The 19,945-nt window shown below is 40.0% G+C and overlaps 1 protein-coding gene across 1 annotated transcript; it reads right to left on the bottom strand.

The window, feature by feature from the left end:
- Positions 1-515: 515 nt before the first annotated feature.
- On the bottom strand, positions 516-9,696 carry pfkmb (phosphofructokinase, muscle b). The gene is made up of 23 exons (XM_078248367.1): positions 9,355-9,696; positions 8,494-8,586; positions 7,126-7,199; positions 6,334-6,411; positions 5,847-6,036; positions 5,450-5,615; positions 5,113-5,157; positions 4,788-4,896; positions 4,600-4,695; positions 4,416-4,508; positions 4,154-4,279; positions 3,938-4,002; positions 3,789-3,852; positions 3,545-3,691; positions 3,389-3,459; positions 3,183-3,270; positions 2,938-3,090; positions 2,676-2,840; positions 2,535-2,596; positions 2,320-2,431; positions 2,117-2,216; positions 1,924-2,029; positions 516-1,593 (listed from the first exon to the last, which is right to left on the bottom strand). The coding sequence occupies exons 1-23, from the start codon at positions 9,539-9,541 to the stop codon at positions 1,455-1,457; spliced, it is 2,529 nt and encodes an 842-aa protein (XP_078104493.1). The 5' UTR covers positions 9,542-9,696; the 3' UTR covers positions 516-1,454.
- Between the last annotated feature and the right edge of the window lie 10,249 nt (positions 9,697-19,945).

Genomic DNA, 19,945 nt, shown 5'->3' on the forward strand with positions numbered 1-19,945 from the left:
TAAGGGTTTGGATTTATAACAAAGGGAAGTGCTTGTTCATGGAGGTTTGGCGTTATCTTATTTCCACTATCTCTGCCATACTTATTTATCATAATTATCAGTCATAATCACACCAAAATATACTGTTTTCAATTACCTCTTACACATTGGCACAAACCACGTGTTGATTCTTAAATCAGCTTGATTCTCTGATTGCATAATAAGTCAGCAGGCACTATAGTTCTACCAGACATTTCAAAATATAAAAAAATAACGATTTAGGTATAGGTCAAGAGTCAGCAAAATAGGTTGGGAGAAGATTTTTTTTTCCCAGCAAGACGTCTTAAAGGTGAAGCATTAATGTCCTTGTGTGGAGTCTTTTGATTGTATATAGTCTTATTAGTAAAAAACTATTACATCCACTGTGATTCACTATTGCAAAACAACAAAACATGAAAAGGTCCATGGTGGAGTGCTTTCTATGGTCACTGTACAGTCTTGAAATAGCCTGTGGTTCTATTGCTGGCATGTTTTTTTAATTTTATTTTATTTTATTTTTTTAAAGATGAGTGGAGTGATAAATACAGATTTTACAGACATACAGACACATCCACAAGAGGCCACAGGTCCACACTTCTGTTGACCTGTGACATCTGTGTTTAAATAGTTACAACTTTCCATCCTCAAATGGAAGGAGCTAAAAGTTCAAGGAATATTATTTTTAAGAGTGTGTTTCCAATAGCCACACAACAAGCTTTTGCATATTTCCATCTTGGTGGAATTCCTACTATTGTCTCAAAGACGGATCCATTACTCTAATAACTTCTGTCAGATCGATTCTTGAAGGGCTAAGGGCCAAGTGAACAAAGCTGTACAAATCAATAAAACATATTTAATATATAACAGATTTAATGTAATCTATCTGTAATCTTTTATTTGTCACTTTTAGTAGTTTTAATCAACAGTATTTAGGCCTGTGGATGATAAAGGTACAGGGAGCAGTTATAGGATGAAAAGCAACAGAAAGAAAAACACCAATCAAGTCATTTAAATTCACGTATTCACATATAAAGAATAGGGTCCAGGATTATATTTGTTTGCAATGATTTCTAATTTCAGTGCCTGAGAGGATATACATTTGGACCCAAGCCTTTAGCAATGCAATTCAGATAAAATGATCTAAAATCCTACATAAAGGCACAGTGAGACACATTACATGATGAGAACCTGGATTTGACAAGAAATGACTGAATAATATCCCAAGATCACAAGACAAGACCAAAAGAGCTTTTGTGAATGTCAACTACACCATACAAATACAGTACTATAAGTTTTTAGCGTAAATCAGCATTCATGTTTTCTATAAAAACGAATCACCTGTGTGTTTTGGTGATATAATTACCGTCTTTATTTATATTGCACTCATCAAAGACAGAGTTTACAAAGTGCTTTTGAAAGAAGACATAGAAAGGCTACTAAGGAACTAAGCCTGTCCTCTTGATGACGTGTTCCAATGCAGCCTTTTCAGTGGTGTCCAGGTTGATCTTGTATTTGGCCAGGATTTTCAGGATGGGCCTCAGTTTTAGCCACCACTGTATCTTTGGAATACGGTGTCTGTGGAGGACAACATGTCATTGCAAAGAGGAAAGTGAAAACAACAAGAGCTGGAGCTGAAGTGATTGTGCAGAATGACTCCAACGTAAACTCACAACAAGGGGGCTTAAGCTTTATGTTAGCAATAATCTGCCTTTATACACATGTAGCACAACCACAGCGACATTGTCGGCAGTCCTTTTTCTTACCAGCGGTCAACTCAAGTACAATATTTAATGACGTTTAAACCAGGGATTGGCCCACCCACTCTAACTGTGCAGTGTGAGTAAATACAAAACAATGCAGAAGACAACAAGTACATAAACTGACAGGATAGAAATGAAGTCTTACTCAAAGTCAGTTTGAGCTTTAAGTTCTTCCAGAGGCTGAAAGACCAAAGATCTCTTCTTCATGCCCAGCAGACAGGCTGAATCTGGAGAGTTGGCAAAGATACGACCTAAAGGTTTGGGATAAAAAATATAGTATACATTAGCACAGGGAGCACAGGGTACATTACACCACATTGTATACAACATGTCCTCACCATGTCTGTAGCATTCCTTTAGCTTGTCAGTCAACCATAACACAGACTTGATCCCCATCTTGGTGGCAAAATTTCTGTCGAAAGGACTGGGTGTTCCACCCTAATAACAAAGGATAGGTTTCCTCATGTTTGTGAAATTGAATCTGGTGGCAAATATATTGAGCAGTGAACAACAAACAGAAAATCTGCATCTATTGGTTCACCTGCTGCATGTGTCCAAGTATATTCTTCCTGCAGTCAAACACGCCCTTGCCCTCCTCTGTGTACAGGCTGAAGATAAAGTCTGTGGTGTAGTTATCATTGCATTTCTCATTTCTGAAACAAAAGTAGAATATTGGGTGAGATATAATGCCACAATGAGCTGCAGAGTGTAAAGTTGAGTCTACTCAGATCAGAAATTACGCTAATTCCCACAAACCTCAGAATCAGTCCTCTCTTCACCGTGGTTTTCATCTTTTCCACCAGATGTTCCACATTCACCTACAAACAAATCAACTATCAGACCACTGATGTATGTCTTCACTTCGCTTCCTCCTTTTCTACATTCGTCAGGACAAACCTCGAGGTCGTGAATGTTGAAATGCTCCTCGTAGATGTAAGCAGCATCAGCTCCAGATGCCAAGCCAGCCATAGTTGCCAGGTAGCCGCAGTATCCTCCCATAGTCTCAACAATGAACACCCTTCTCTTGGTGCCGGCAGCCGATTGTTTGATCCTGTCGCATGTCTGAAAAAGAGAGAGAGAAAAAGAAAAGAAGAATATAGTGAGTACGTTTTCGGCTGTTACTTTCTGGTGTTTGTTGTGTGTTCTATAGGAGTTTTACCATGGTTATAGTGTTGAGTGCAGTGTCAGTGCCAATACTGAAGTCAGATCCTGGAACATTGTTGGAGACAGTAGCGGGAACGACGACAAGGGGAATACAAAGTTCCTCATACTTCTCTCTAGCCTGCACCATCTCTAGACCCCCAACAAATGCCTGGTGAAGACAGGAAGGAAGAAATCAATAAAATGTGATTTGAATGCCTGGTTTCAGTGTTAGGACTGTGCCTCTATATTGCCGCTGTTTACCTCAAAGCCTCCAATAATTACTATAGCATGAATGTTGAACTTAGTGATGCTCAGACTGATCTCCTCCATGAATTCATGTGGCAAGGATCTTTATAAAAGAGAAAAACACAGAATTACACCTGTTCAATGTTAACTTACACTTACTGTAGTAACACTGAAACATGCAGTTATTACAATCAACAGAGTGTTTTGTTTAAATATCTCACCTCTTTGTTCCGAGGTTGGAGCCCCCCTTTCCAGTCCATCCACCCACTGCAGACCAACCAATAGGCTCAATCTGTGAAGGGACAGAGGGTATTCTCTATCACGCTCTGAAAGTAAAAGCCTTCTTGTCTGTTTATGTGCGCGTAACTAGAATTTACCATTCCATGAGCCAAGCCATCGAAGCCGTCGTGCACTGCCAGCATCTGGTGGCCCTGGAGGAGCCCGACCCTGACAGTTGAACGAACTGCCGCATTCATTCCAGCACACGGAGCTCCCACGTTCACTATGGCAATGTTGATATTACTCTGGCACAGGCATGGAGACATTTTTCAGGTTACATGTATTTTTCTACTGGGACTTACTGACTTTTTTACAGTTTGTAAAAGTAGTGTAGTTGCTGACCTTTGTGTCTGGGGGGTGCACATGAGCCAGCATTTTGTAAGTGTTCCAGTTGTTCTCAAAGCTCCTATTGTATAGAAATGTACAGGCATTTAAAAGTCAACACAACACTTGAGAATTTGAAATAGATAATGCACAGGTGCAAGCCTCACTTTCCCCTGAGCTTCACTGCATCGTCAAACCTCCCTTCAGCCATGGCTGTGGTGACATCTTTAGTCTGATGTGAAAGAAGATCAAAAGACAAAAAGGGAAACTGAATCTAACAAAAAATCTAAAACTTCTTGCTCATTGAAGCCATGTTCATTTGTTCATTTTGTACAAACTGAATGGGTATGATTTGTTTTGCATATGGAGCAGATTTGACTCACCACTTGCACACACTCCATGAGAGGCAGTCTGACAGCCATGTTTCCTGACAAGCTGACCACACATGCAGGAGTGTCTGGTTTGGCCTCCAGCAGAGCCATCACAGCCTCTACACCCATCCTGCTGCCCTGAATCATGACAATCAAAATGCTGACAATTTTAGAGAAGCAAGTATGTGTGTTTGTGTGTATTCACATTGTTAACAAATAATAAGATTAATTGGTGAATATATAAAAGGTTTATGTGTGACAGCGGTCATATTACCAGGATTCTGTCAAAGGCGGAAGGGGTTCCTCCTCTCTGCACATGGCCCAAGATGGTGGTGCGGGTGTCAATGCCAAGCTTCTTTGATACAAGCTGGACAGAGAGATTAGGATTTCATTTCTCATATGAAGAGCCTCTATACTGTATGTGTGCTGGTTTATACTGAAGTTATGCCATTACTGACCTCTTTGATGTTTTCACATGTGATAGCTTTACCGTTGCGGTCTATCGCTCCCTCTGCAACAATGATAATATTCAAACGAGAGCCGCGGCCTCTTTGCTGAGAGGGACAGAAAAAACCTTTATGAACAAGCAGACTTTTGTAACAAGTTTGGATTTAGTATTGAAGACGATGCAGGACAAGACATTTACATCTGACAGTCTTCTGCACAGATGCTGCTCCCATCCTTCATCTGGGGGCATCTCTGGGATGAACACCCAGTCAGCGCCACAGGCCAGAGCTGTCACCAAAGCCAGGTAACTGTAGGTAAAGAGTCATACACTAGGGTTCAAGTGTCTTGTGCAATACTGAAAAATATGTCCCTGAAGCTGATGTTTCATATCATAAATTATCATCATAAAAAAATTAGTGCATAACAAGCATTTTAGCGACTGTATCAATTATTTTACAACCAAATACAATAAAATAAATGAACAACCATGCCACTTTTGCATAAAGCACACACAGGCTACTCACCCACAGTGCCTGCCCATTACCTCCAGGATGAAGGCCCTCTGGTGACTGCAGAACAACACATATCATGTCAAGACTAACAAAATGACATGGCAAGTCTGTCCATCAAATAAATGCCCGGACGTGGCCGGGTTGGCTCAGTGGGTAGAGCAGGCACACATATATTTAGAGAATTATGCCTCGACGCAGCGGTCCAGGATTGGACTCCGACCTGTGACGATTTCCTACATGTCTTTCCCCTCTCTCTCCCCTTTCTCACCTGTCCTATCCATTAAAGGCGGAAAAGCCCCCAAAAACAAATCTTTTAAAAAAATTAATGCCCAAAGGGTTCCATGCATACCTCTGGGCTGTGGTGGTGATGGCATCCACTATCTCTATTATGCGATGCAGGGCAGAGTCCGTGCCGATGGTCATGTCGGTGCCACAGAAGTCGTTGTCAATGGAGCCCACCATGCCAACGATATTGAGATGGGAGGAACTCTTGGCTTCAGCTGCTGTGATCTTACCTGGGACCACCGATTAAAATGACAACACTCTCAGATGCAGTTAAATCTGACTGTGGGCCCAGTTACCCCAAACTATTATGATGGTAATGAAAATTATTTGAATACCGGCTTTTATATTCCAATTTGCCAGCATGTAGCATTACACCAGTATAGAAGGGCAAATGTGTGAAGGAGATATTTCATATGAGGTCTGTTGCTTAGAACAGTGAATTTTGGAGTAATGCCGCTCACCGGCTTTGACCAGGTCTGCCAGCAGCCCGCTCCACTCGGTTCTGAACGCGTTGGCACCCGTCAGACTGCCATCACCTCCAATCACACACAGGTTGGTGATACCCAACTTGACCAAGTTACAGGCAGCCTTGGTGCGTCCCTCCCTGGTGCGGAAATCCTGACAGCGAGCACTTCCAATCACAGTACCCCCCTGACGTCAGGCAAGAAGGAAGTGTTTCAGACAAGAATCACAAGGAGGCAAATAAGGGGAAGGGGTAAGGGTTATCTGTAACCTAAGCATTCATGTCTTATATCTTAAGCTATTTACTGAACGTTGGCATTTAAATGACCATTTGACCTACAGTACAGAACTGCACTTGCCAAAGATTGCTTGTTGCTAGAGTTACAGAGATCATCCATCCCGCTTACTGATCACAAGTTAAAAACAGAGTGGAGATGAGGAGCGTGCAAGATAAATTTGCTTTTGCATCCACATGCTTGTTCTCACCAGCTGTAGCATCATTGACACACTCTCCCAAGTAGCAAGTCGTATATGGTCTCCTCCATCTACCAGACCCTGGTAACCCTGTCAACAAAAACAAAATATCAACTCCATGAACAGGGGTCATTGCTGGGAAGAAGCTGCAGTTTAACGATACAGGCATATTTTTACTCTGTCATGTGCTGCTATTTCTGTCCAACAAGTGTTGTGTTAATTATGTTGGGATTTGGTGATTATCTATGATTTAGTCTCGCATTGCCAGACCTTCCTCTACAGCGCTGCGGAGGAGGGTCTGGCTAGTCCACATAGCATTCCTGAATGGGAGAAAAACATGCTCTGGTTTATTGGCATTTCTTTAAACCAATCACAATCGTCTTGTGTGCTGGACGGAGCCACGGTGCCGCTGCAAAATAGCCTCGGGAAGGAACTCGTTTTGATGGATATAGACTATCTATAATTGGTCTCGTGTGTTAGGCCATAATATAGTGCTAAAAACAATTAGTCGATCAAAAGCAAAGCTTGTAATCTATTAATTGTTTAACTAATTTCTCATGCAAAAAATGGCAAACAGCTGGTTCCAGCTTCTCAGTTGTGAGCGTTTTTGTTTGTTTATATTATTGTAGATTGACTAACTTTTGGGGTTTTGGATTGTTGGACAAACAGTACATGCAATTAAAAGATAGCACCTATGGCTGTAAGTTGATGATTGGCATTGACCGTTTCTTTTTTTTGTTGACATTTTACAGATTAAATGATTCATTGAATAATCAAAACAGTAAATTCAAAAGCGGCATTTACCTCATGGACAAAATACACCTTGGCTCCAGTGTAAATTCCCACTCGAACCGTGGCCCTCACAGCTGCATTCATACCTGTAGGCATAGTGTGTTTGTGTGTGTGTGTGTGTGTGTGTGTGTGTGTACATTAGTCCTTATAATTGTTTGATATCACTCACACACACAGTTGAAAAGAATGATCGAATGAAATAATGGGAAAAATGGTGGTGAAACAAGTTATAAAAAAATACTATAATACCATTTTATTTGACTTTACTTTATTGTTGGCAACAGTTTAATTATCAGTGATAGTGCAAAGCTTGTATTGCAGGAAAGGCAACTGGACCTCTCCTTGCACTTTCTAAACTCAGGGGGTCACTTAAAGGACAAGATTTGGATAGATTAGCTTTAAGGGTGCCAAGAGCATCTCCACTTACAGTGTAAAGGAGCAAAGGAGAGAAAGGAAGCAAAGGACGGCCCTCTCACTTCAACCCACCGCTTTACATGAACATGACAGAAAGGTCATGCCTCTAAAATTAGCCCTCATAACATATACAGCGTGAGAGAGAGAGGAAGGAGGAACGGAGGAAGAAAGTTGGACTTGAGGATACCAAGATGACTACAAATATAAGGTTGAAATGAGGATAATGTATTTTGGAAAGTGAAAAAGAAGAAGGGTGAGGGTTAGCAAGCTGTGCAGTTTTTCATTAACACACTTGCCCCAAAGTCTTATCAGTTAGGTAGGAAAATAGACTCACTGTCTCACACACTCAAACTCCAGTGTTGTGTGGGGTCACTGACACACTTCGCAAAGGTCACAGTGGAGATATTCCTCATCAAGTTAAAGGTCAGGGGAGAGGCTGTCTCAAGCTGTGGTTCTAGCAGCTTTAGGCATAGGAGTTCATGCTGCCATTTTCCATAAGTTAGTTGTATGAGATAGATAGCTGATATAGCTCAGCTGCCATCAGAGTATTTTTATCACTAATAAAAAAATGATGAGTTGTCAAAATTTGATATAAAGGGGGTTGCAATCATGATTGAATATGACAGTAAAAACTGGCTTGACTTTAGGCAAAAAGCTGTGTTATTTCTAGTGCTAAAGGAACGTGAGTACAGATTGTATGACAAAAAAAACCTACACTATGGAGATGTATAGTCTACAGTATTTGTTTAAGATAATAAATGACTATTCAAGAGGCATATATATATTTCTAGGTTTCAGACTCACTTTACATCTCAAATACGTCTTTGTTTGTCATTAAACCCTGCTGTTGAGTTACTAGTATTGACTTCAAACACACCAGATCCTCTCAACCACCTGCCTAGGCAAAAAAGCAGACATGCCTTTGCACTCAACACTCACATACCACCCTGGAAACCCTCCACTTACCCTGGGCATCGCCTCCTGAGGTCAGCACGGCGATCGCCCGACCTTCTCCCATCTTGGTGGGGTCGATGGAAGCCGGTTGTGCCATGGTCCTGGCTGAAGGAAAAAGGCCTTGAGTGTAAAAGTACCTGCCACCCTGCTTGTACTGTGTGTGGAGCCTCTCAGCTCTAAGTCAGCCTGCCTGGAAAGTAATACCAGTTGCAAAAGTGCACAGCTTAACTATCCTCCTGGCAGACATCGAGATACACATCACACATAGTTGCGCAAACGCATTTGAATACACATACGCAGACACGCATGCATGCACACACGCACGCACGCACGCTTTACAATATTGAATCACAGCAAATGTCATTAGGCTATTTTCCTCCCACACGTATCTTCTACAAAGTCAATGTGAAACCTCACAAATAAAAATGTCTGGAAACGTAAGTTCAAAGTTTACGTTTACGTAGATTGTATTTAAAAGTATACTTTACTCAGAGATATAAGTGCCAGGGAAATGTTGTTACTTTTTGATTACCTTATTTTAGGTTTGTTTGAAATGTTGCTTTGCCTTCATTATGCATTCTTTGCCAGAAATAAGTAGCTGTTGGAGCTTTTAGATGAAGTTATTAAAACACTTCGTCATGCTTTGATTGCACCTCCACTCAGGGTTGGTGGTGTTTTTTTTTTTTAACATAGGTTTTTTGTTGCTTGGACAGTGATTCACTGTGCATATTACTATGTACTATCACAGCTACTGATGGTACCATTATTAATTACATTATGGTGAGGTGATCTCTATAACTGAGTTTTAGGTCTTCATCTACCATTCTCAAAATATTCAGACTGATAGCGATAGTCCTTTAATTGCAGTCTTACCAGCATTCCCCGGTGGATCGGAGATTAAGGTTGTCTTGCTTTCACATTCAGATGCTGAGAGGTCATCACCACCTGTGGATGGAGAACCATAACACTTATCCAGAATGTGATCCAGACTCAACTGTACTGTGGTGAGCCTGTGCTCTAAAGCGGATTCATCAGTTGTTGTTATAGAAAACCTCCCCATAAGGCACTCTAGAGTACAGGGCAGCAACTCACTCACATGATATACCTTTTTTTATTTTTTTATTTTTTTACAAAAGACAGCATGCTCAAGCATTATTCCTTAGTATTTTCTTTCATTCCAAGCATTTGCGATCACCATGTAACATCCTTTATCTGTACATGGCAGGTTAGTTTACTCCCACTGGCCTTATCACATCTTTTGCTATGAGCTGCAGCTGATAGGCTAGTTACTGAGGGATGTATACTGGGGGAAAAAAGCACATAAACATGCTTTGCACATCTTCCTTTATTGAAACAAATAGTCTCCTCTGAATTCAGCAAGTCACGTCTAGTTCAGTAAAGATTGATGTTGTATTTCTCGCTAGAAAATGAAATCGGTTGCACACAAACAAGACCTCTGGGTATTATAAATGGATGGCTCCCACTCACAAAGCCTATAATTCACATCACCATTTGTATTGGTTTGTAATTTCTTAGTGTAAGTAATTTCTATATGGAGGGGAATTCAACCCCCATGACACAACTGTGAGTTACTTTTAATTGACTCCTCCTCCACAGACACATTATATCGCGTTAGTCCGCTATTCATGTATGGAATTATGAATCAGAAAAGCAATTAGATGAAGTGCAGTACTACACCTCCATTTGGGTATAGGCTTGTGTGTGTGGTTCTGGAGATTTTTGTTTTCTTAAAGGATTTGTTCAATCACTGCCAAGAAAGCTGATTTAATTTAAGTACCAACAATGCAGACATAATTACTTCTCTTAACCAAATATATCAATATATGTTACAGGAGAAGCATCTTACGCTCAATATAAACACTGGGAAATGCACAATGTGTTCAGTAATTGACAGTTAGCCTGTATAATGTGATTAAAGATGAAAAAAAGAATCAATGTGACAACAGTGAGAGTGGGAGGTGTGTCTGTTGCAGGCAGTTTACTGGAGTTGTCTTTAAATAGACACAGTGCTGCTATCTAAAACACACAGAAACTCCTCCCCTTTTATACCACCATTACTGTAAAACTGCACAGTCATCCCTACAACTAAACATGTCAAGATACATCATGTTTGTGTATTTATGACCTGGTAAATCTAAATGTCAATTTACCCCCCCCCCCCAACCCCCCTTTTTTTTTTTACAAGTTTCCACAACAACGGTCAGGCAAAAGCAATTTGTGGACTATAGGCGTCTATTACAATACAATTAAAATATAATAAGTGCACAGACGGAAATGACCTGTCACAAACATAAATATCCACACAGTATTCATACCTTGACCTTTCTTTCTGAGCCAGAACAGCAGACAAGCCACCAGTGTGACAGAGAGGAGCCACTGGGCTGAGAGGACGCCCGGGTACCACATACTCACAACACCTCTCTTCTTCAGAAACCATTCTGTATCTGATCTGTATTAATAGCTTTACATCACTACTTTATTGTGGACTAATGACCTTCATCGCTAAAGCATGATGGGTAATCAGATACAATCCACTAGTGTCTGTAATTATCATAAGGCAGTAGTGCTGGGGGATGTAACAAACACACTAATATGAAATATTACACTATAATAAGGAGGGTGTTGTATATGTATATGTTGTATGTTGTATATATATATATATATATATATATATATATATATATATATATGCGCAATATATTATATTAAGACTTCCTGTGAAAGTTCATTAATCCATGATGCCCTTTGTTACAGGTATGCCTCACAGGACTTTAATGGAGAGAGAAAAGTCTAATAAAGTTATATTAAACCTACTCCATTACTGTATGTCTCCAGGTTATATGTGAGGTTTAGGTAATATGGGGTCAATGTTATTTAAATCACTGCTGACTGCTGTTGCAGCCACTCAGCAGACAGCGAGCTCTGCAGCAATGTGCCCACCACTCTGGAGTGACTCTCATGCCAGAGCAGGTTGGGATTACAATAGTGAAGCACAGGCACACACACAGACACACACACACACACACAGACACACACACACACACACACACACACACACACACACACACACACACACACACAGACACACACACACACACACACACACTATTATTAGTTGTTATTACTGTAACCTAATTCTAGTCTTAACCCTAAGATTGCCCTTTGAAAAAGTGAGAAAGTGTCCTCGGGTCTAACATTCTAATTTGTCCCTACAAAGAGAGAAGTACAAAAGCACATACATCCAGCTTATCATAAACACACATCTCCGTTGGTGCTTGTTTGTGCAGCATCTTTCCAATACTGTGCGCCCCTGGTGGGCTGAGCGACATGTAGCCCTCTCTTGAGGCAAACCCCGATCAATATTACCATTTCCAGGTAATCCCCCCTCCTGTCTTCGTATCCTGTCAGTATTAACACAGCCCATAATAAACCACATGGATCAATACAACACCAGTTCAACACAAAACACTTCAACCTCAGCTAATGCAGTGAAATCAGGACTGGATATTGTTACAATCTGACCCCTCAACATCTCCAATTATGTGAAACATACAGTAAGTAATTAGATCATGCTGTGTGAAAGAGAATGGGCTTGTCAGATGCTGACTTGTATCATAGAAACACAGTTCTCAGTGATTGAAAATTGTTTTCAAATGGGTACATTTAATTGAAATGTGCATAAAGAAACTGTTGACTGTGTGACATTTAGAAATATGAAGCTGCATATTCAACATTACATTATGAAACCTTTTTTTGGTGCCTTCTACACTTCTTTCTTTTTTTCCCACACTCTCGCTTCTCTGTCTTTCTCTTTCAACCTAATCTGTTGTAACTGTTATCTACCAATAAAGTAAATGTGCTTGCCAACTGAATCTTGATTCCCATCTATGTTTTATTCTAAGTATTGCAACTTGGTAGAGTCACGTACTGTAGCTGCAACAAATAGTTGTGACTCTTTAACAAGCACTAAGACAGAATCATCATGCTCGATCTTCTGGTGCCCAAAATCAGTCTAAGAACTTTGTCTAAGAGCTGAATTAGTAGATCAATTGATTAGTCGATCTACAAAAAATGTCATAAATGTCATACATTTGATTAATTACCATTTTTCAAGCAAAACAAAAAAAATCACTGGTTCCAGCTTCTCAATTATGAATATTTGCTGTCTTCTATGACAGTCAAGTAAATATCTTCAAACAAGCAGTTTGAATATGTCAGCGTGGGCTTTATAGACAAAATGATTAATGCATAAATCACGAAAAGGATTGTCAGAGAAATCCATAATAAATAATAGCCTAGTTAGTTGTTAGTTATATCTATATTTTTAAAGAAATAATCATATAAGCAAACACTGAAACATTAAATAAAACGGAGCCACTGGAAATGGTCTTGAATTACAGTCATGAATCCCAGTTTTGGCCAACAGGTGGCAGCAGCATCTGATCTTTTCCGTCTCTGTGTTTATCAGGGTGGGAGAAGCACATGGAAAGCCTTGGCCTAATAAATCATGCACTGAAAGTGTCAGTGCAAATTTTGTTAGATTTTATTGCAGTTTAATCATCTCAATGAATGTTTTAATAGGCTGATATTTCAGAGAGTGAATGGCAATGCAGTGATAAATTGTGTGGGGTGACCCCATCCACCCCCCCACCAGCCTTACCTCTCCCCCTCTCTTGCCTTTTCGCTGCAGAGAATCACTAATGTAGACAGCTATTTGTCCACGTATTGGTGCTGGGGAGTCTTGTGTTATATAATTACATTATTCATATTCATTTTAAAACAAACAGACTAATCTGTAATTGGCCAGCAAGGCAATCAGTTCTGATCGTCCAGCTTTTTCTCATTCCAACTTTTCCCTTTTTCTTATTTTAATTCTGCATTTTCTTATTGTTTTGCTTTCCTCTCTCTTCCAAAGGCCTTTTTTGAATTCATCAGGTTGGACCACCATGTTCCACCTTAGTCACGGACCTCCCACACCATTTAACATGTCTTTACCCCTCCTCATCTCTCTGGGGACTGCTCTATTTTGTCATCCCCCTATCCCTCTTTCCCATTATTACATATCTTAATCGGCCCATTTTACTCCTCTCCTCGATTTCATCCATTCACTGTTTTATCCTTTTTTCTAGTTCTTCCTTTGACCTTCAATTCCCTGGCTTCATAACTCTCCCCCAATTTCTGTATTTCTTCCCTGTTTTCCTGACTATAAGGTGGTAATGGAATGCAAAATCAACATGGCTGTGACATTTTAGGCACCAATCCTCCTCCCCCCCCCCCTCAGGCTTTGTCTAATATATACTGTTGTCCACTGCCAGCGTGGATGTATGATGTGTGGTATGACTCTTCTAATAAGGACATGGATGAGAGAATGGAGGAGGCTGGGGGCTGTAATTAAAGACCGAAGGGTCCCTGTGAATAAGTAGGGAGGGAGGGGAGGTAAAACGGTGGCTATCTGCTGCTGGAACAATAAATCAACCTGCCCCTTTAGCCGCCCTCAACACAATATCACAATACACCATTCAGCCCCCCTCTTTGCAAAAGCAATTCCGTCATGTCTTGTTAGCTCATTTGTCTTCATCAGCACCAGTGGGAGGTTCAGACCCCCCCCCCCAAGCCCCTACTCCCCAATTCAACTCAAGCTGCCCCCCCTCCCAATGCCAGGCGCCATTGATCAAAGCAGAGCCAGCCTGTGCATCAGCATGGGCAGGGGTGTCATTTCATTCTCACACACACTTACACACACACTCACACTCACACACACACACACACACACACACACACACACACACACACACACACACACACACACACACACACACACACACACATACCATAAAAAAGTGCTGAACAACAGTTAAACTAATCTTAGTTTTTTCATGCAGATCCGGGTCGCACAGTAATGTCATTAATGAATGCATGGTTAACAAACACAGCGCGCTAATGGCATTCAGGGCCAATTAAGGGATGACTAATTAATGAGACATTTCCTATAAGGCTTATTGATATGTTAATTTGCAGTCATATAAATCACAGCCTTGTACTGCCTTCAAATAATATGATTTTCATTACACATAATGATGAATTGTTAAGCCAGCTGAGTGGTTGATTCAGCAAGAATTTCTTTTTTCTTCTTTTTTGAGGAAACAGAATAACGCTACATGACGATATTGAAAACATTTAACCAACACTTTTAAAAACAAAATAATCAATAGGTTTTGATTTTTGAGATTTTGATTTATTATTTCTGCAAATAAATAAGCTAAATTGAAACTAAACTGAAAGTTAAGCATGCTCCGGACAATTCCCTTTACATGTATTCATCCCTGGGTGGTTCCCAGTGTGAACAGTATGTTTTTGCTGCTGGGTTTTGATGTTTTGGTTCAATGTTTGCATCTTTAATCGCAACAGAATGTGAATAATAGCTTGAGGGAGACAGCTTTGTGTCAGTAATGTATGCAGCATACTTGTGATACAAACACTGTATCTTATCATCCTTACACCCTAAAAGATATAATTAATGAGAACATTTTTGATACATTATTTTACAGTTCTCTGCTAGTGCATGGACAGAGGCATTACTATAAGACAACGTCAGATGTAATGTATATACAAGTAGCTACCATTTAAAGCTCATGGAAACAACAATGTAGACAATTGTGAAGGTCTTTTAAATTGAAGATTTAGGCTAAAAGCCAGAAAAGGGCATTTTAAAGTAGTGGAATTTAACAAAGTACATTTGCTCAAATACTGTACTAAAGTATTATAGTTCTGGGTTAGCCTACTTTATAACAGTATTTCCATTTTACAGTTTTTTACGATCACTATGACAATTTTTTCAATACTTTTAACAACTTTCCTAAACTCTTAACGCACCAACACACCTACAACACACAATTGGCAAAATTTCATGCTCAAAATCACACATTGAAAACTAAACTCCAACACTAATTTTCAAAATACAATAATACACTAATACAATACACTATGTCCACCAAAACAATGCAAACATGTCTCAAAATCAAATAATTCTTCCAAAACACTATCACATGTTCTCTTCCAACAGGAACATTTAGTCAATCATAGAACAATGTCATAAAAAAACACTAACATCACATGTTAACAAACTGCATTATTTGATATGTGTCAGGTCTGCCCTTATACAACAGACAATAGTATATTGTATTGATCATAGATTGTGTTTTGCACTGCAGTTTCTCTTGAAGCCTCTCTACATTTTTGTTTTGTTGTTGTTTTTTTAAAGATTATTTTTTGGGCTTTTCCACCTTTATTTGACAGGACAGCTAGTTGAGAACGGGGAGAGAGAGGGGGAAGACATGCAGGAAATCGTCACAAGTCAGATTCGAACCCTGACCTCTGCGTCAAGGCATAAACCTCCAAGTATATGTGCACCTGCTCTACCCACTGAGCCAACCCAGCCACCGTTTTGTTTCGTTTGCTGCAGAGATTCAATACAAAAAATGAATGACCCATCTCAGTGTAGCTTTATAGAATGTACAGTTTATGAAAAAAAGGAGACAGAGACATAATTGTCCTGGTACTCATCTTCCTCTCCCTCGTGAAGGCATTTTTCTTATTTTCTGTGTTCATCTACAGTATATTGTTCAAATAGGTCCTCTTTTACTGTACTACCATATGGTCATGCGATTGAAAGAACCTCAACACCTGAGTGTGTTTCCTAGAAGGGAATCAGCTGTAATCGATTGTTTTGCATAACTTCAATCAGCTGTTTCTGTATAAAATCCAGGGGATATATTTGTGTTTCAATTTACAATATGATCAGCTGTTAACTTTGACTTTAGCCTATAAGTTAGGTTTAGAACATGATGTTATCTGTTCTGACATACAGTGTGAAAGCATTTGCAAATTGGTCAGTAAAGATCCATTGTATTGGTCTTGGTGGAGCTTGTGTGTAAAAGAAGTTCAAGCATTTTAAATATGTGTTAACTGTATGCATTTTGTTTCAAAGCAACAAGAAATGTGTTAATTGTATAGCCTACACAGACAGATGTTGTGCTGTGTTAAAAGTTTAGGAAAGTTGTCAAAAGTATCGAAAAAGGTGTCATAGCGGAAATGTACTTTGAAACAACATTAATTTCCCAGTTATCGTTCTCAGATCTCATGCAGGCCAGTGTCCAAAATAACCTCATAACCTTTCCAGGCAGAGGAGTTAGTTCAACTTTGTGTCTCCATAGATGATGGGAGACGTCACAGCTGTATGATAACACAGTGCTACTCATCCTGCCAAGGACATGAAGGAAGTAAACACATAACAAATTCTGTCTGTGCTGAGAGTTTTGGGTTAAAGTGCTCATATTATGCTCATTTTCAGGTTCATAATTGCATTTAGAGGTTGTACCAGAATAGGTTTATGTGGTTTAATTTTCAGAACACCGTATATTTGTTGTCTGCAGCTCCTCTTTTCACCCTGTGTGTTGAGCTCTCTGTTTTAGCTACAGAGTGAGGCATCTCACTTCTGTACCATCTTTGTTGGGAGATGCACATGTGCAGTAAGTACTGCTAGCTTGTCAGTTGCAGAGTATGAGGGCGTGCCATGCTAGCAGCTAGGCGAGCATTATAACGTGTGTTACAAAGTGACGCACGTTCGTCACGGAAGTAAAGGCTGGACTACAACAGAGCTGTTTGGAGCAGTTTGTGAACAGTGTTTTCTCTGGAAGATGAAAAGTCCCTTTGGGGTGGACTTTGGGCTTTTTCACTTTGTAAACCTATAACGTGCACAAAAATATATATAATACAATAAAGGAAAGGGGAAAAGCCAAAAAGCATAATATGAGCACTTTAAATATGTGTTTACAGCGCCCGCAATATCTTTGTTTACATTGAAGGTTCAACTAAAGTTAACGCCTCCAGCCTGAGTTTAAATACTCCTTCAGGAAGACAGGAACTTCAGAGATAACACATCGTGGTTGAACTGTACTGTCTACCTTAATCCCTCCTCAACTGAGAGTCCATTAAATGTTTCTGTGTATTTCATCAAGGTCTCCCGAAACTTCTTCACATATGTGAAATGAATGGTGCTGCTCCTGAGTTTTTCCTTTTCAGACAAAGATTTTATATGAAAAGAAATATCAGTTTACAAAATAGATACAGTTAATTAAATATAGAAATAGTTATGGATCAAACTACCCAACAGCATATAATGTTGTTAAAATTAGCTTCACCTTGACATTAAAACGCTGCATGTTAATTAATCATTAATACTATTTTAAAAATATATTTATAACAAATGTAACACTCTGAAAGGGGCCATTTTGCATTATAAGTACTTTTACTTTGAGTACATTTTGCTCATTATACTTTTACTTAGCAAGTTATTAATGTAAGGTTTTTACTTGTTATGGAGAATTTGAACATTGCGGTATTGATACTTCTTCCTGCATTTAACCTTATGGTCAAGGGCATATTTTACACTGGTGTAATTCATAGATAGACATAATGTTCGTGTTGAGTGTAATTTTAATGCTAAATTTGAATCCAATTTACATGTTAAGCTGTGATGCTCTCGTAGAGAAATACTGTAATAATGCTGGAATTTTCTTCCTGCCTGATAAGACAAGGTCACACAGTTCAGCCATTAATTTGTCCACACAGTTGCAGAATATGGCTCAAGTTCCATCCTGGCTGCCATAAATAGAGGGGTTTGATCTGAATGCTACTGTATGTCATTAGTGGTTTGGTGGCAATGGAGAATAATAATAACGCAGATAAACAATGGATGGGTCTGCTCCCACACAACAAAGAGAGGCGAGCTGAGAAATCCTCGCTGCTTTGCTCTTTTGCCACTGGCTACAAACATTCAAACGTCTGGAAATGTTTGTCTTCTTGATAACACAACACAGGAGGCGTGTTTGAATGAACAGAGCTTCTGAGCTGAACCTCACCTGACAGACTCTAATGACTGTTCAGTCATTAGGATATCAATCTAACGAGCCTGATTCAGCTGAGTAGAGACATGTAGACATGTAACGAGAATAATTAATATTTTAATTTTTAACAGAAATGTCAAAGAGGCTGAATCCCTACAAGCCATCAATGAGCCCTAGAATTATCTTTTTTATCAACAATACATTTTACTTTGAACGGCTCTGGTATTAAAGAAGCATATTATTGATGAGTGTAAACACATGCACAAACATAGCGACTGTCCATCAATGCTTCACCCTGTCACAATGCAGCCGAGACAACTGATTGACAGCTGTCAATCCAGTTGATGAGAGCTGACTGAGAGGGCCAGTCATAGTACCAGGGGGCCGCCTGTGTCATCAGAGAGGGACGGGGTGAGAGGGAGATGGAAATAGACAAGGTCTGCCTTGGTCCACTGGGCTCTCCTCTGCCCCACCCCAGAGGACAGCTGGTCAGGGGGCGAAAGAGACAGCAAAACACACAGAGAGACAGAAGACAGAATGAGAGCGAAAAAGAACCCCCCTGGGTTACTACAGTACATGTTTGACAAGAGACCACCTTGTTTGACTGTGACAGTGGACAGTCACAGCTATAGATATACTGTGTATATATATATATATATATATATATGAATGAAGACACATGAAACATGCACTGGACTCAGGAGCATGGTATAAGAATACTCAGACTTAAATGTCTCTAATATATCTGTTTGTCCATTAGTCTGATGGATAGACGATGGAAAGGGAAAAAGATGATAGAGAAAAATACATTAAGTAATAAATTAGGAGGAGAATGCACCGCACGTCCCTGCTCTTGCCAGCCGGATACAAACGAGTAAAAGAAAGGGAGAGAAATGAAAGGAGACATGAGACTAGAGAAAAGCTAAATGGCTGGAGGGAGACATACAAGTGTGCTTTTAAAAAAAAGACTATATTTTGGTCACCGTCTCTGCGGAGGCGAGAGAAAGAGAGACAAGAGAGGAGAGAGGGTTTATAAAGCAGCGGAGAAAGTGTCAAAAACAGACAGATACATAGACAAAAGCAGGATGCTAAAAGTATTCACCTTTTAAGAGTAAGGAGGGAAAAAAAGCAGACAGTCAGAGAAAAGACCGCTGGTGTTGACAGAAGCTATTAACAGTCGGATGGTACAAGGAGAAATGGAAGGATCAGGCTGTATTCACAATGAAGATGGAGAGCGACAAAGAGGAGCTGGAGTGCAAAGAGAGGCGAGGAAATGTAATTTATGAGAGGTAGCCAAGCTGTCAGTGGTCTTAGGTCCATGCTAACCAAACCCTCCAACATGGCTGCTAGTCACGCACACACACACACACACACACACACACACACACACACACACACACACACACACACACACACACACACACACACACACACACACACACACACACACAGATTCATTCCTCTTGCAGACTGTCTGATCCTGTCTCCTCAGGGAGGTGTTAGTCTGGAGGAATCTAAGGGGCTTCGTTTGGACACCA

The sequence above is a fragment of the Sander vitreus genome, chromosome 4 (assembly GCF_031162955.1).
Source record: "Sander vitreus isolate 19-12246 chromosome 4, sanVit1, whole genome shotgun sequence".
In the NCBI taxonomy this organism is placed as follows: domain Eukaryota; kingdom Metazoa; phylum Chordata; class Actinopteri; order Perciformes; family Percidae; genus Sander; species Sander vitreus.

Bases quoted from the DNA above. Each gene is read 5' to 3' on its own strand.
- pfkmb (XM_078248367.1), bottom strand. From the start codon at position 9,541: ATGGGGAGGTTTTCTATAACAACAACTGATGAATCCGCTTTAGAGCAC. The intron at 4,509-4,599 runs GTCAGTAATGGC...CTCTCTGTCCAG, and splicing joins CATGTGAAAACATCAAAGAG to CTTGTATCAAAGAAGCTTGG. The intron at 2,841-2,937 runs GTAAAACTCCTA...TCTCTTTTTCAG, and splicing joins CACTCAACACTATAACCATG to ACATGCGACAGGATCAAACA.